This window comes from Canis lupus, chromosome 25 (assembly GCF_003254725.2).
Source record: "Canis lupus dingo isolate Sandy chromosome 25, ASM325472v2, whole genome shotgun sequence".
Lineage (NCBI taxonomy): Eukaryota > Metazoa > Chordata > Mammalia > Carnivora > Canidae > Canis > Canis lupus.
Window position 1 is genome coordinate 41,657,288 of NC_064267.1, and position 16,507 is coordinate 41,673,794.

A 16,507-nucleotide genomic window follows, 5' to 3' on the forward strand; every position below is an offset into this window, starting at 1 on the left:
TTATTCCTGGCAGGAGGGAGCCCGAGAGAGAGCTCCTCCTTCTGCAGCTGGCATTTTGTGAGCGAAGTTACTCCGTAAGAATCAGAGAGGAAACACTGCATTTTGTTCCTGTGGATGATGGAGTTGGTGGGGGGCGGGGTGGGGGGAGGGTGGGGAGGATGGGGAGGTCAGGACATTCTGAACAGAAATTTCAAGGCTCAAACATATAACTTTTTGGTTGTTTTTCTATGGGAGGAATGTGACCTCTGAACACAAACCTGGTATTATCACTGAGAATTAAAGAATGGAAGTCTCCCAGGGTGTTCAAATGTTAACTGATAAAGTGCATAATCGTGTACAATCTGAACAATGATACTTTGGGGGGTTTTCTTCCTTCAAACGGAATCGTAAAGCTAGAGTTGGCCCAGATCCCTGAGTGTAGGTCATGATGATGTACACCTGGAATCCCATCTTCAGGATTTCCAGGGAAAGCGAGTTCATAAACTTTATAGCCTCGTGGAATGTGTTTTTGACCCTGAATGCCAAAGTTCTACTCTGTGTCCAGGTGAAATCACGGATGATCTCCCTTTGTCTCTCGCTGGCCCCACGGACTGATGCGAGGGCCACCTCACTCTCCTCTGTGTGCTCTTCTGAATTCCTTCTATTTTTTTTTCCCCAACATCTTTTTAGAAGCAAAACAAATGAGCACAGCCTAAGGCAATACACTGAAAAATACTCCATGAATCTCGAACCCTCTGCTCCTTTTCAGGAAAATGATAGTTTTTAATCTCCTAGCAAATATTTCTCTCTAGCAAATCTGTTTCTCTGTCTCTCTCTGAGACACACACACACACACACACACACACACACACACACACTTCATATCCCGACTGATTGCTAGGTCTTTTATTCTGTAACTGCATTTTTCTCCTCCCATTTAAGCATACTCTGCAGACTTTATCAAACAAAACTCTCCTCCTTTTACTTGTCCCTACTGACTTCATCTTGCTTTTGAGGGACCATGTTCCCCAATAAGAACAAAATTCAAAATGACTCTAGGAAATCTCTAAAGTCTATAGAACACAATGTGATCTCGTATCACTTTCAAATGTAATGAGTATTTTCCCAATTCCTTTGTATCATCCGTTCACCAAAAAAGCATTGCCTACACTGGGACCTCATGCCACTTCTTTGGATCCACTATCTCCAGCTGAACCAGAGTCTCTGGCAACTGCTCTTTGGAAGCTGAAAGTTCACCTTAGCATAGTTACCACATAAAATCACCCCCTTTTTTTTTAATGTTGTCCTATGACTCACTTGCCTAAATCTGATGGTCCCCTGTAGTAATTAGAACAAAGTCTAAACTCCCTGCCTCCATGATGACAAGGCTCATTCTCTACCCAGACCCCTGCCTGACCACACCATAGGACACAACTTTCTTGACTTCCCAGTTCTCCTGCCCCTTCTTCTCTATTACAAAGATAGTAGACCATCTCTGCCTCTGAGAATTAGCACTCCCTGTCCCTTTGGCCTGAAAGATTCTTCCCCAAGTTCTCCCAGACTGGCTTTCTCAACAGCCAATGCTTGTTTACTTTCTCCTCCCTCCTCCCCAACTAGAAGTTAGACCCTACAAAGATGTTGGGGGCTGTTGCTCCCACTGTCCCCGGTGCTGGGCAGACAGTGAGCACCCAGTGGGTATTTGTGGGATGAGTGAACATGTATGGAGTGTTGTGTACACAACCCTCACTCAAGATTTCTGTAGGCTCCAATCTGACCATAGCTATGCAAGAACTGGGGAGGTGATGGAAAATTCTGGCAAGAGAGATCAATGGGCCTTGACTCCCTTAAGCCAGAAAAGCGATAAGGAAAGGAGTGTGTCCACAAGGTTATAATAGAAACCTGCAAACATACATTTTGTTTTATTTTTTATCTTCACTACTCAATTTTCTGCCCCTTAATTTAATCTTTTATTCCTCAAAACAAATTGTTGATGACAAAGTATGCATAAACATATTTTCTTTGTTACCTCTGAACGGGTCGCTATATTCATCAACTTAAGTAAAAAAGAATATCATGTGAGAAAGAACCCAAAAAAGCTTACCAAAATTATACATTTCATTTCTAGGGTTTTTTTTTAATGTCAGCATTACAGTTTACACAAGTGAAAAAAAAATGGTTTTTAATGGATTCTGAGGCATGAATATTAGTATAAATTCTGAGAGCTGAAAAAGAAAAATTCTGAGAGCTGAAGCCAAACAAAAATGCAAAATAACCCCCAAAGGAGAAGTACACTGTTGAGAAACTTGTTTTTTATTTCCTTAAGATGTGTTTTATTCAGGGTGCAAACACAAAGGGAGGAAGTATCGCTAAGGACAGAACTTTTCTTATAAAGCCCCAAATCCACAGGGCTACAGCAAATATAGGGAGAATACGATTTTATTCATACACCAAAACTCATGTCTTTAATGTATATCTGGAAACAATGAAGAGTGGTAGATCACTAAAAAGACAGCAGGGTATGGATTCACCCAACCATCACTTAATGGTCCTTATTAGTCATTTTACATTTTCATTCCTTTAAAAAGTAACCACTGGGAAACAAGTGTCCTAAGGTGACACCTCCTTTTGTTTGTCCCACCAAGAGGGCCCCAGCGGGCCACGTGCCACGTACCTTGCAGCCACTGTGAGTCCTGGTCTTCATCAGGGGTGTAGTGGTGCACAGCTCGATGGCCTCGGGCTCATGGAAGATGACTGCTGGGAGGGGTTCCTTTTTCAGTGTTAGGACATTCAATTTAGACTTCAGCATGGTCTGAAAGTGCTGAAAAGCAAGATAGATCAATCAATCAACCAACCAACCAACCATAGTTAACTTTTTTTGGCACTGAACGTGGCACAATGGTAGAACAAACCCAGTAACAAAATCTTTGCTTTATTATTTCTCTTTCACTAGGGGAAGTCAAGAGATACTTAGTGAAATGTAGGGAAAAATACTGTCAGGATACCGCTAATTTAACACTGTGGGAAATGGCCAACCCCCACACAGAGACCACGGAAACATGGGCCAGCAGTAGAATCACCCAGGATCATGCTCTGAGAAGTTCTTTCAAAATGATACATAAAGATAGAACCCTAGAGATTTAACCCCATGCCCATTTCAGCTAAATAAGTGAAGATGTTCAGAAGAAAATGTTATCAGAGCTACCTGGGGGCACTGTCTAGAAAGAACAGGGGAGGACAAGACCCAGTAAAAACACGAGACTCCTGCTCTCTGCCTTCCCCAGTTGTGCCATACACTGGCTATAGGACCTTAGGAAATTCACAGCTTCTCAACAGGCCATTTCATCTCCTGGTCCAGGTAAATATCTATTCCATACGCAGCTCCTGTTGGTACTGGTTTTAAAATATGCCCAGAATCCAAGTGCATTTAATCACTACTATGTATACCCCCAGACCAGGGCAGGCCCCATCTTTGTTTGGTCTGCAATAGCAATGGTCTGACCACTTCCAACCTCGCCCCAACGCAGGTATTACCACAGTACAGCCAGGGGGCAGCCTTCTAAAATTGAATCATGGCATGTCACCCCTTTGCTAAGACTCCCCCAAGCCTTTCCTTCTTTTCATAGAAAAATTCCAAGTCCTTTTCCTGGCCTTGGAGTCCATGCACATTTCAGGGACTTCTGCTTCTCTAACCTCATCTCCCACCCCTCTGCTCACTTGGATCCTGCCACAGTGGCTTCTTTATTCTTCTGAGAATAAGGCAAAGGCTCATGTGCCTTGGAACCTCTGAACATGTTACTCCTGCCCTCGTATCTGCATGCCTGGTTTCCTTATCTTCTTGAAGGCCTTGATCAAATGTCACCTTATGAGACCGTCCTTCTTTATCATCATTATCTACAATAATATGTGTGTGTGCACATATACACAGATGGCTTCATGGGCGTGCAACCTGTGCCATCACAACAGGGTCCCATGCTCAGGAGAGCTCCATGCTGGCTTTTACTGCCTTGAGTCAATGTCACAATCTTGAAATCCTTCATAACTTCATCTTTGAGTCTGCGTTTCGTAAGCTAAGTCCAAGGAGACAGTAGAGTACACGCATGAGTAGAGGAGATACACACAGTATGGGCGTCCCCTGATGTCTAGGAATTCAACGAGATGCAAAGTGAGTACAAGGTAAGCATGTTAAGCCTATGGCTCAGTAAGCAGTGCACTGGCAGCCCCGAGAGGCCAGGCTTTAGAAGCAGAACTTGCTTCAAATGTAGAAAGAGGTCAGATGCATTCTAACAAACATGAGTGATCAAAGAACCCTAGCATATCCCTTTTATTTGTCTGACTTTCCTGTAGTAGGCAAGTGTTCACACTGAAAACGACAACAGAGAAGGAATGGGACAGGCAGGGCCACCATAGCTGCTGCTGCTGCTGCTGCTCCTCCTCCTCCTCCTCCTCCTCCTCCTCCTCCTCCTGTCAGGCGTCCTCACTAATCAGCAAACCAAAGGTAAAGTGTCAGGAGAATGTGAATGTATTAAAGATGAAAGAAAAACAGGCGGTCAGTTTTGTAGCATGTTTCCACTGTTCTGATAAGCACAAAATGCAGATGCACCCGTGAACTAGGAAATACAAATCGTGTGATTTCAATGATCCCACTCCTATATTTGTATTTCAAGTGGGCACTGCACAACATAATGATGAATGGCAGATTCCTGTCAATAATCTCAGTTTTGAATTTTCTTTACTTAGAACACATGAGATAGCAAAAGCAACCAACCAGCCAAACAGGGAAGGAAAGAGACAGGCAAGGCAGCCAAAAAAACACCATGACTATCGCAGAAAGAGATCCATGAAAGAAAGGAAAAAGTTTAATGTTTCAGTACCTGTAGTGGCACTTTTTTCTACTTTTTGAGTAGAGGATACTACATTTCCACGTTGCCCTGGGCCTCGCCAATTATGTAGCCAGCTCCACACACATATACACTCATCACTGTCTATTCCCTTCCTCTGCTTTATTATTCTCATCACTACTTATCACCACTCCAAAATTATGTATTTTGTTTATCTTATTTTCTGTCATCTTCTATTAGGATATAAATGCCGTAAGAGCAGAAACTGTCTTATTCAATGAAGAATCCCAAGGGCTGGGAGGCCTAGGTGGCTCAGTGGTTGAGCCTTTGGCTCAGGGTGTGATCCCGGGGTCCATGATCAACTCCTGCATTGGGCTCCCCACAGGGAGCCTGCTTCTCCCTCTGCCTGTGTCTCTGCCAATCTCTCTCTCTCTCTCTCTCTCTCCCCTCTCATGAATGAATAAATAAAATCTTAAAAACAACACAAAACAAAATCCCAAGGCCCTAAAACAGTTTCACAGGTCCACATAGAATCTACTAGAACTCCCAACTGGCCACGCTGATGGTCACTTTTATGTGCCAACTTGCGTAGACTACTGCACTGTTAGTCAAACACTAACCCAGGCGTTGCTGTGAAGATAGTTGGGAGGAGGTATGGTTAAAGTCCATATCATTTGAATTGCAGACACAGCCTAGATAATCTGAGTAGACTTGATTCAATCAATTGGAAGACTTTAACAGATAAGGTGAGGCGAGGCTTCCCCAAGGAGGAAGATGTTCTAGCTGTGGACAGCAGCTTCAGTCCCTGCCGAGAGTCCCCGCCTGCCCTCCCTGACAGCCTGCCCCAGCCATCTCAGACTTGCCTGGCCAGCCTCCACAACAACTGCATAAGCCCATTCCTTGAATAAATCTTGATGTGTATCTCCTACTAGTTTCATCTCTTTGATTTAACCCTAATACTGCCACCTTCTAGGATGCAAAGTTGCTGGGCCTGGTATTTCTTCAAATGGAAGAGACATGTCTTTATATTTCCCAGTGAGTGTGGATTTGCATTTTTAAAAGCCATAAGGGTGAGTTTTCATACTATTCTGGAAGCTTCTTTGTTCTTAATCAATTCTAGTCCAACATGTGGGGGTACAAAAGTGTCTGAGAGGAGCACCACAGACCTAAGAGTGAGAGGCAAAGCTGTTTGCCACTGTGGGACTGCAACTGAGCCCACACGATGAAGAGGGTCCAGGGGAGGGTGGCTCAGAAGAGGAGGCAGTGAGCAGGTGGGGAGGCTGTCCCCCATCTGCCACTTTGCTGAAGCTCTATGAGAAGTACATGAAACCCCGGCTCGATTCAGCCTGACTTGTGCCACACAATAAGTTCCTAAAGATGGCACCAGAAGTGACTCTACTCTCAAGAGGCCTGGACCACCACCCTGCTGCCCAGAAGCTCTGGAATTGTCTTCCCTGTCCCCACTGTGGGACCAAATATCACGGCTACCGGTTCAGTCGCTGAGCACAGAGAGAGCCTGGAAGCTGCAGGTTGGCACACACATTTTTAAAACCCAAAACTTGGGACAGGAAGATAATGGACTTCAAATGCCAACTTCAAGAGGTACTGTGTAATCGGAGCTACCAGACTCTCCAGAGCCTTGGCATCTCCCACCAGGCCGGCGTGTGCCACACATCAGCTCAGTGGCTCACGGTGCACACCTTCCCTGAACACCTGCACCCAGCCAGACACGGTGGCAGGCACAGCTGGAACAGAAATCCAGTGTCAGCCTCTGCCTGAAAGGCTTTCTCAGAGTAGCTGGAGACTGGTAAACCAGATGACAACCGCAAATCTGGGTAAGTTCAGCGGAGAGTTGAAGAGAGAGGCCAAGGCAGTATCTAAACGTGAAATTGAGAAATCATTCCATTTTTTACAGAAGTGTGTGTTTTTTTAATGGCTTTGTCCTTTTTGCCCACAATGAAAGGATGAGGGTAAGCAGGGAAATACGCTATGAGTTATCTGATGAGTCACTGCGTCTACAGTATTACATCTTTTTTATAGAAAATTAACATATTTATGTAACTCGGAGTCGCTCTCGTAAATCTTCCAAGTGGTAGAGGTGTGATCGTGTTAGCTGTTTGTGATAAGAACACTCCTGTGCCCCCTCTGAGGACATTTCCCCACTGCTATCTAGCTGCTTTGTGGGGCGGGGATGTCCCTGTCCCCTAGCCCTCAGAAAGAATAAGGATAAAGAGTACTGCATGTCCCTGGCCAAAGGCATTGGCTGAATGGACTCTTCTAGAAGACTGATATACAAGGTTGCCAGGCCAGGGTTGATGTGAGCACAGAGCTGCTGCTGCCCTGTGCACCTGCCAAGGTCAGTCTGAGAATGAGGCCACACAGAGATGGAGGGCCAAGATATGGAGGGTCACAGACTTGACATTGCTGAGCCCTGCCTGGATCCAGCCGCATCCGACTCAGATCCATCCATGGACTTACAGAGAATATGAACCAATATATTCCCTGTTATGCTTCGGTGAGCTTGGGTTAGGTGTCTGATCCCTGCAACGAAAAGAGTCTCGCCAACACAAATTACTTTTCGATGAACAGAAAAATTGTCTGAGACCATAAAGTGGAGCCACTAACAAAACTTTAAAAGGACTTCATAAATGTTAAACTGCAGAAGCAAATGGCAACATTATAGTAAAAAAAATTAAAAAAAAAAAAAGAAAGAAAAAAGACAGCGATCTTGCACTTTGTTTCCTGAACAGGCTGAGCCTTAATGATAAATCGCCAATAATAATCTAAAGGAGGTATTACAATCCTCAGGTTATTCACATCTACAATAAAGGCCTCTGAGCTACTGAGAAAATGAGACAAATTCCAAGTCTCAAGAGATAGCCAAAGAGCACATTCACAATGACACCAATTCAGGTGGCAAGCTCTCTTGCTGGGTAGCAAAGACAGAGATGGGACAACCAGCTCTATCAGAATTGTGTGGCCTTGTACTTCTTGTCTTCCCGGCTTTCCCATCTGTCAAGCGTAAAGTGCTACGTTAGGCCATGTCAAAAATGGTATTGCGTGTTCTTTGCGTGGGGAGAAAAGTGTGACAAAGACAATGCAACTTAACATAATCCAGGAGCATTTTGAAAAGGCAACAAAAGAGGAATCGAATAGAGGAGTTTGGAAAGGCGACTGCTCCCAAATGAAAGATGCACAGAGTTCCATAAAGCAAATGTGTTATTCATTCTTAAAGGAGGGAAGTGAATAGTGTTGTAGAAAATTAGGGCACTGCCCCGGACAAATTAAACAAAGCTCAGCTTTCTGCATTTGGTGCTTTATGTGCAATCCTAAAATAGAACCTCTAAATCAAGCCCCATTATGCGGATGGGGTAATCGCCATGCCCTGTATAATTTTACAGTTGGCGCTTCCTACTCCTATTCAGACATTAATCTCTGACAGTTTAGCAGGCAAGGATTTACATATTTTACCAATTCAAATCGGGTGTATCTCACCTTTGTATTGACTCTGTATCCAAAATATAAAGCATCTTTTGAAGACAAATCCTGCTTCCTCTTTTTCTAAGATAGTTGGAACACTATCCTCACTCAAATTAAAGAAAAGGCATTAAGGTTTTAATCCCTGGTTCATCCTTGCATTGTGAAGACAAGCTAAAATGGTCAGTTTTAACTTGCAAATTACTGATTCAGTAATGCCCCTAATCAAGTTTCAGAAATATTGCAAATGTTCTCCTTAAGAGAACCACAAGGAACAAGTGGGTGAACCAAATAAATGGAAAACTTCAGTACCCCAAACAAATGTTAATTTGTACCAGCGTGCAAAAATCAGTAGCGCTTTTACAGTCTGTTCATAACCACACTGAAGTTTATTACTTGGGGGTACGTAAGAATTAATTAAACTTAGTTGTGGTTTCCTTACATTTTATAGCACTTATTTTTAAAAAAGGTAGATTCAAGCCCCAAACATGAGAAAAGAAACCACTGCAATACGCCACTGTGACTCTCAAGACGATCTCACTTATCATTTTTAATGTAAATTCTCAGATTTCTGTTTTTTTATATATTTATTCCAGCATTTTCTTCACAAAACAAAATAACATAAAAGCAAGAAAAATATTTTCCTGTTACATAAACAGCAAATGAATTGTTATATGATTCAGAGTAACTACATGAATGAATGAAAGAAAATTTGACTTAAATTCAATTTTCACTTAACTACGTTTTAATGCAAAAGACTTTTTCATTTTTGTCCTTTTTAAAGTAAAACAGGGTTGGAAAATCTCCCCCCAAGTCCACCAAGCATACACAAAATCTCACTCTTTTCACTTCGAGGATTAATTTTTATAATGCAGTTTATGTTGATGTGGTATTTCCAGAAAAGAAAGACCTACAGCAGTCTGGCATTTCCCTTCTTGCTGCAAAGTGTCCTAGTAACTGCCTTATTGAAAAAAGTTCCAACTTAATTTTAAAGGCCTACCTCCAGACACTCCTAAATTTAAAAGGCTGTCTATATCTGTTAAAGTGATAGCTATTATTACATCAACTGAAAATACTCATGTTCACACACCCATATTTATTCATGCAGTTTTAATTATGGAAGCATTTCTTTTGAACATCACAGATTCTCTCAAGAGATTATGTGGGAGAGGCACAAAAATAGCTCAATGCCCACAGAGCATGCAGAAAGCCCCCAAGGCTCCTAAAGAGCTCACTGGGGAGTAGGAAGATTTCAGCGCACATACACATGAATACAAAGGTCCGAAAAGGTGCATTAAAAGTATGGTATTGTAAGCATCTGGCAGTACATGTGACATGGTTTAATATCATCTGAAGGCAGTTAAGTTAAAGGTCTATGCTACAAACTGTAAAGCAATGACTAAAACCAACAAACCAAAAACTTACGTGCACTAATAGAAAAAAAATAGGATCGTAAAAAAGAAGGCAGAAAGAGAGGGAAAAGGTAACAACTATAAAAACCCAGATGAGACAAAGAGAAAATAAATCATGAAGTGATAGGTTTAAAATCTATAAAATTGATACCCCCTAATAAAAAAGAAGGCACATTTGGTGAGATTTGATGAAGGAAGCCCAATTCTATGTTGCCTATAAGAAATTCACTTAAAACATAAAGAAGCAAACACTACTGATAGGCCACAAAGGAAAAATAGACATAAACTACAAATACGGTTGGAGATTTCAATCCTGTGCTCTCCAAAATTGATAGAATACATAAACAAACTTTGAAGACCACCACCAACCAGCCTGACAAAATTGACATTTATAGACCACTGCATCCAAAAACAACAGAATTTAAGAGTAGAGAATACAGACTTCACCAAAACAGACCAAATTCTGGGCCATAAAAAAAAATGATTAAAAAAAAAATAAAATAAAAAGCACCTCAGTAAATTTAGGATTCAAATCCTACAAAGAAAAATCAACAGGAAAATCTCTGTAAAATATTCAAATACACGGAAGCTAACACAGTTCCAAATAACCCCTGTATCAAAGAATAAATCAAAAGACAAGGCGGAAAGTACTTTGAACTGAATGGAAATGAAAACGTAACACAACAAAATTTCTGAGATGCCACTAAAACGTATGTAAGGGGAATTCTATAGCACAAAATGCCAATATTAGAAAAGAAGAACTCTCTTCAATAAACTCAGCTTCAACCAAAAAAAAAAAAAAAAAAAAAAGGAAAACTATACAGAGTAAATGAAACCCAAAGTGAATAGAAGAAACCAAATAATAAAGATCAGAGGAGAAAGTCAATAAAGTATAACACAAGAAATCAATAATCAATTCGATGGCCTATCTGCAAGCTCACTCACTTTTCCTTTGTGTCTGCTGAGCCTACGGATGAGCTCATCAAAGATCCTCTTCATCTCTGTTACCTCTGTTGTTGTTTTCCTTCTTATTCTTGTTTTCCTTAGCACTTTCGTGTGATTCTTTCTTTGCTGAAATTCCCCATATGTTCAGGCCTGTTCTCTACTTTGTTCACAGGAGCCTTTAAATATTTATCAGTTATTTTAAATGCCATATCGGAGTCATCTCTGAGCCTGTTCTGTTAATGGCTTGATCTCCTCACTATGGATTGGTTTCCTCCTGACTTTCTGTGCCTCTCCTATTTTCCTACTGGATTCTGGATGGTGTGCAGTCGAGTCCAAGGGAAATAGCACTTAAACCTGAAACCGACCACATCCCTTCTGCTCGGGCAACGGTATGGTGCACCAAGTCAATCTTGTCTGCAATTGGTCTGGCTTGGGTTTTGTTGCTACACCACAGATTCTGGCTCCTCTAGAACTGCTTTGTCTTTAGTGTGGGGTCTGCTTAGCTGGGAGGTGTGTCTCCATGTTCCTGCTCCTTCTTGCAGACCTCTCTGTACACCACCTGGGACTCAGAGTGTCTCCCTCCCCATTCATCCCCGGCCCCCATAGGGATGCAATTGCTTGATACTAGGTGCCTTCAAACTGGGAGTGTGTTGGGGTGGGGGAGCAAGGAAGGGTTCTTCCCTCTTTGTTCCACCTCAGCCTTGGGCAGGTCCTATGTCCTATGGTCTTAGAAGTCAGGCCTTGGAAGTGATTTTGCCTTTGTCCTCACTGTTCAGAGACTATGACTTGTGTTCCTTAGAAGAAAAGACTCCAGGTGCATGGCGTTGCCCATGGCAGCCATACTCAGCCTTAGACCAGCAAAGGAGGCTTGTTCTGGCCTCCAACCTCACTGTCAATAGTTCTCCTGAGTCCCAGTGGTGCTCTATTTAGAAAGGCTGATGAGTTATTGCAAATTCCCTGTGGGTAAAGAGTAACCAGGGGCTCTTCACGCCAGTACTATCCAACAATTGGCCTCTAAGATTAGTTAAGAATGTCAGCTGAATTTGTCTTACCCTCTTGCCTTGCCTTCCACCATTCTCCACTACAAGTGAGCCATAACTCATGTGGTCTTTTTTTTTTTTTTTTGGAGGCCTTGTTTTGTATGTATTTTGGACCAGTTGGATATACTATGACCTTGGTTCTTTGATGGGGTTCAAGGGTCTGATTTTGTAAATTAGCTGGCTTTTTTGTTGTTGTTAATAGGCTAGAAGGTGATGCTCTTCTTGCTGTCTTCATTGTAGGCAGAAGCCAGAATCAGATTTATATTTTCAATCAACCAAAACTAAGTGCCCTAAAGAATGCTTTGTATTTGGAAAAATACATATAAAATGTTATGAAATACATATCAGCATTATCCATAATTCCCAAAGGTCCTTTCCCCCCCAAACCCTGTTTCTTTCCCACTCAGATATTTATTTATGTGACCATGGATGCAGACTACAATGAATTACAATCCAGAAATGCAGAATATTAATAGGAACAACCTTCCAGATGACCTAGATCAACTCCCTCATTTCACAGATGAAGCAACTGAATCCCAGAAAAGTGAAGTAACTTATCCAATGTCCTCCCAAGCTCCAGGCGCTAAGACATCCAGGCCCAGAAGCCCAGAAGACCAGCCCTATAATGACCGTTTCAGTCCTCAACTAGCATGCCAATCTGGATCATTTATGCACTGTCTAGAGCTAAGGCTGCTGCTGTATCATCTTTTAAAACTGCATAATAGACTTCATTTGTAATCAACAATATAAGGCATGGAATGAAATGAAAGGTTTTAGAATCAGAAAGTCCTAGGTTCAGTCATGAGTCTAAATAAATGACTCATCATACAAGAGGTCCAGTAATTGATAAACGTGTGTGTGTGCACACGCGCGCGCGTGTGTGTATGTGTGTGTGGTGGGGGTTTCACACCTCTCATCAAGTGCCAAAGGCACTTGACAAGGATTATCCCATTTACCTTCCAATAACATTCTGAATAAAGCAGGGCAGATTCACTCTAAGACACTCTGATGTCAAGGCCCGGATTTTCTAAGATATCCTACAATACTTCCCCCTTCCATTAAATACCTAGAGGAGGAACTGGAACATGTACACACAAACACACACACACAAACACACACGCACACATTATCTTTATTCTTTTCTCTCCCTATTTTCTGCCATTTAAATTTAGACAACCACTTTAAAATATCGGGAAGCATAGGGGCGCCTGCGTGGCTCAGCCAGTTAATTGTCTGACTCTTGATTTTGGCTCAGGTCATAATCTCAGGGTAGTGGGATCAAGCCTCCTATCAGGCTCTGACCATGGAGTCTGCTTAAGATTCTCTCTCCCCCTCAGCCTCTTCCCCACCTACTCACACTCTCCCTCTTTCTAAAAAATTAAATTAAATTAAAAAATCTGGAAGCACATACATAAAAGCATTAACAGTACTGCTTCTTATTGTGGAATTGCATGTAATTTTTTTCTCTTCTTTCCTTTTGCTCATTTATATTTTCATCATGCAAAAAGCCAAATCTGATTAATTTTCTGTAAATTTTAATGTAAGTTATTTGCAGTTAAATAGTAGCTGAGGCACAGATGAGGGGGATGCCTAGCCATGTCCTTCCTGGATGCGCTCAGGTGCATGAGTGAAAGACAAGGCCACGTTTAAAAGCCAGACCAGGGCAGCCCCAGTGGCTCAGCAGTTTAGCACCGCCTTCAGCCCAGGGCCTGATCCTGGAGACCCGGGGTTGAGTCCCACTTCGGGCTCCCTGCATGGAGCGTGCTTCTCCCTCTGCCTGTGTCTCTACCTCTCTGTCTCTCTGTTTTTCATGAATAAATAAATAAAATCTTTAAAAAATAAATAAATAAAAATTAAAAAATAAAAACCAGACCAAAGCCAACTGCACAGCAAGAAACACCCCAAGTGCCTGTCTTCCTTCAAAGCAATAAATGAGGGCAGAGAGTATAGAACAAAAACAAAACAGTGTAAACACACTTTTAAAAGACTGAAGTCAGACAAAACAAGGTAAGATTTGGAAATCAAACCAAATGTTATGAGTGTAAGATTCCAAAGAGTGTTTCTCATATTTCCCCAAGGGACTTCATTTGGCCCCTGAGCAGAACCCCAGGGACACCTTTATGTTCCACTTCGAAATACTTGCTTTATGGTATCAGTGAACCCTGTGCTCATGAGGACACAGCAGACACATATTATGAACACACATATATTTACATCCACGCTCATTTGGTTTTATTTTCACTAGACAAAATTCCCCTGCAGGACTCTATTTTGGTGGATACACGACTGAACATTATCTTGGCAGGTTGGAAAGAAACTAAAAATAATTCTGTCCCCAGGCTTCAAGTGGTCAGGAAGGTACCGTGCCAGGGACTGGGGAAGCCAGAGTTTGCTTTCATCAGGACTCAGTGGAGGGTACTATGGTATCCCAGAGAGGACAGGGGATTCATTTGCTATACGTGGTACCTTTAGAAGAGTTTAAAAAAAAAAGAGAAAGAGAGTTAAAAGTTGTCCATATCAAGGAAGACACCTCTTATATTCTGTTGGCATTCCTCTTAATTATGATCACATCTAGAAAGGCTTTCCCAAAACTCCCCACCTCCCAGCCCAGGTAAAATGAACCTTTTTGCCTAAACTGGACCATGGAAAATAATCAGGATTTTCATGCCACCTTAACACCTGAATGCACTGCTTACCTACAGTCTCTTTGGATCCTTTGTCCCTACCTAAGTGCTTGACATGGAGCAGCTACTAAATACATGTGTAATGCATAAACCATTAATTAAATGAAGTAAAACAATATTTTTGGAATAAAAAAAAAAAAACACAATGTCTTCAAACTAAACACATGCCTGAGTCACACTTCTCTCAGCTCATTCCGTTTCATTCCTTGATTCCATACCACTTCCTGCTACCATCGGCCAGACTGCTCCTCTCTGAAAATCACCTTGGCAATGAGCTCTGGTCCAGGTCCACAACCAGACAAACATCCAACCTCCCTAGCAGGAAGCTGGCAACTCTCAGCCACTAGAACCATGACTAATGGCCCCACTTGGGTCCCCTGAAATCATGCAAATCCATTAAGCTTCCTCGGAGATGAAGGGATCTGTGCCTGCAGCCCCATAGGAAGCCACATGTAAAAGAGACAGGCCACCACACTACAACAGCAGAAAAGGCTCATTCCCACCCAACCCTGGTGTAGATGGCAAACCATTTCAATGAGGAAAATGACCCCTTCTAGAGTTACAGCCAAAAGGTCCAAACATCTGAAGAAGAGCCTCTCTTCTGTCCTCCAAATGGTTTAGGACTGGAATGCCCTTCCTAAACCAAGGGACCCCATAGGCAAATGTCAACTATTCATCAGTGTAGCATACATGGGAAAGCAAGCAAAAAGTAGGAAAAAGAAAGAGAGGAAGGAACAAGAAGATTTGGAAAAGTCTTTATCCAAAAAATAGAAAAGAAAAAGAAAAGAAAGAGTACTACCTTCCCGGTGCTGTCATAACAAAGTACCAAAACCTGGTGGCTTGAAACCACAGAACTTTATTGTCTAATAGTTCTAGAGCCTTGAAGTCCAAAATCAAGGTGTCAGCAGGGCCACACTGTCTTTCACAGCTCTAGGGTAAAAATCCTTCCTTGCCTTCTCTACCTGCTAGTCCTGCTGCCAATCCATGGCCTTCCCTGGCATTCCTTGGCTTGTAGATGCATCACTTACAGATGCACATGGCTACCTTGTCTCTGTGTCCCACAGTAATGACCTCATTTTCACTCAGTTACCACTGCAAAGACCCTATTTCTAAGCAAGGTCACATTCTGAGGGCCTGAGGGTTTAGGACTTTTTTTTTTTGGGGGGGGGGGGGAGGAGGGGGTAGGGGTCACACAATTCAGCCCATAACAGAAAGGAAAGGTATACCCCACATTGATTCTCCAAGATCACAGGCTCATCCAAGCATGGCCATTTCGCTGGCCAGTCAATATTATTTGTTTTCATTGCACTTGAACCCAACATGTTAAATTCCTCCGGACAAGACACCCAAGTATGTGGGCAGGACCTGGCCTGGGCCTGTCCGAGCACAGTGGACCTGAATCTGACCCTTGGCTATTAAGTCACAAAAATGCCAATGGTTCAAGAAGGAGCCCAGGCTACCACCAGGAACAGACCTGACTCATAGTCTCTTCATTTTCTAAGAGTTCTTGAAGGCAAATCGCACCCGACACTTGTCAGCTTCCATTACCAGCTTGTGTCTTAGCTGTTCTGCCCTCCTTCGAATCGGAATACAATAAAGAAGACATCTCTTAAATCCTAGTGCTGGCTTACTCAGCCATGTACTCATTAATCCTCTTATTAAGTCAGGGACTCTACTGAGTACATAGGATTGAATAAGACAGGCATGTTTCCTGTCTTCATGGGGCTGACCTTCAACCAGGGAAACTGATGAGAAAGTCAGAGTTCCCCATTTCAAACAAAAACCATTCATCACCTTTCCTCTGACTAGTTCAGTCCTCAGGAGCTAAAGAAGCCTCCAGCTCATACCACTGGTACTCTGCCTTTGGCCCACAGACTGTCCCACTTCTGACTTCTCCAGCAATGTCCACTTCTCTCTGCTTGGGGCTTTTTCCAAAGCCCCATAAGCAAAGTGGCAGCGGATGAACATCCCTGGGGGTCCTCAATCCATGAATGGTGGAGAGTGAGAGTATAAATACCCCAGTTCCAGAGTACCTGGGTGGCTCAGTGGTTGAGCATCTTGGGGTCTTGGGATCAAATCCCACATCAGGCTCCGCAGGGAGCCTGCTTCTCCCTCTGCCTCTCTCTCTGTCT

The 16,507-nt window shown here is 42.7% G+C and overlaps 1 protein-coding gene across 5 annotated transcripts in view; it reads right to left on the reverse strand.

Moving 5' to 3' along the window:
- PID1 (phosphotyrosine interaction domain containing 1) overlaps positions 1–16,507 on the reverse strand; it is a 225,796-nt gene that overhangs the window by 121,084 nt on the left and 88,205 nt on the right. For all 5 annotated transcript variants that reach the window (XM_025463327.3, XM_025463328.3, XM_025463326.3 and 2 more), the window contains one exon: positions 2,651–2,797. In XM_025463327.3, coding sequence (XP_025319112.1) covers positions 2,651–2,797 — 147 coding nt within the window. The remainder of the gene's footprint in view (positions 1–2,650; positions 2,798–16,507) is intronic.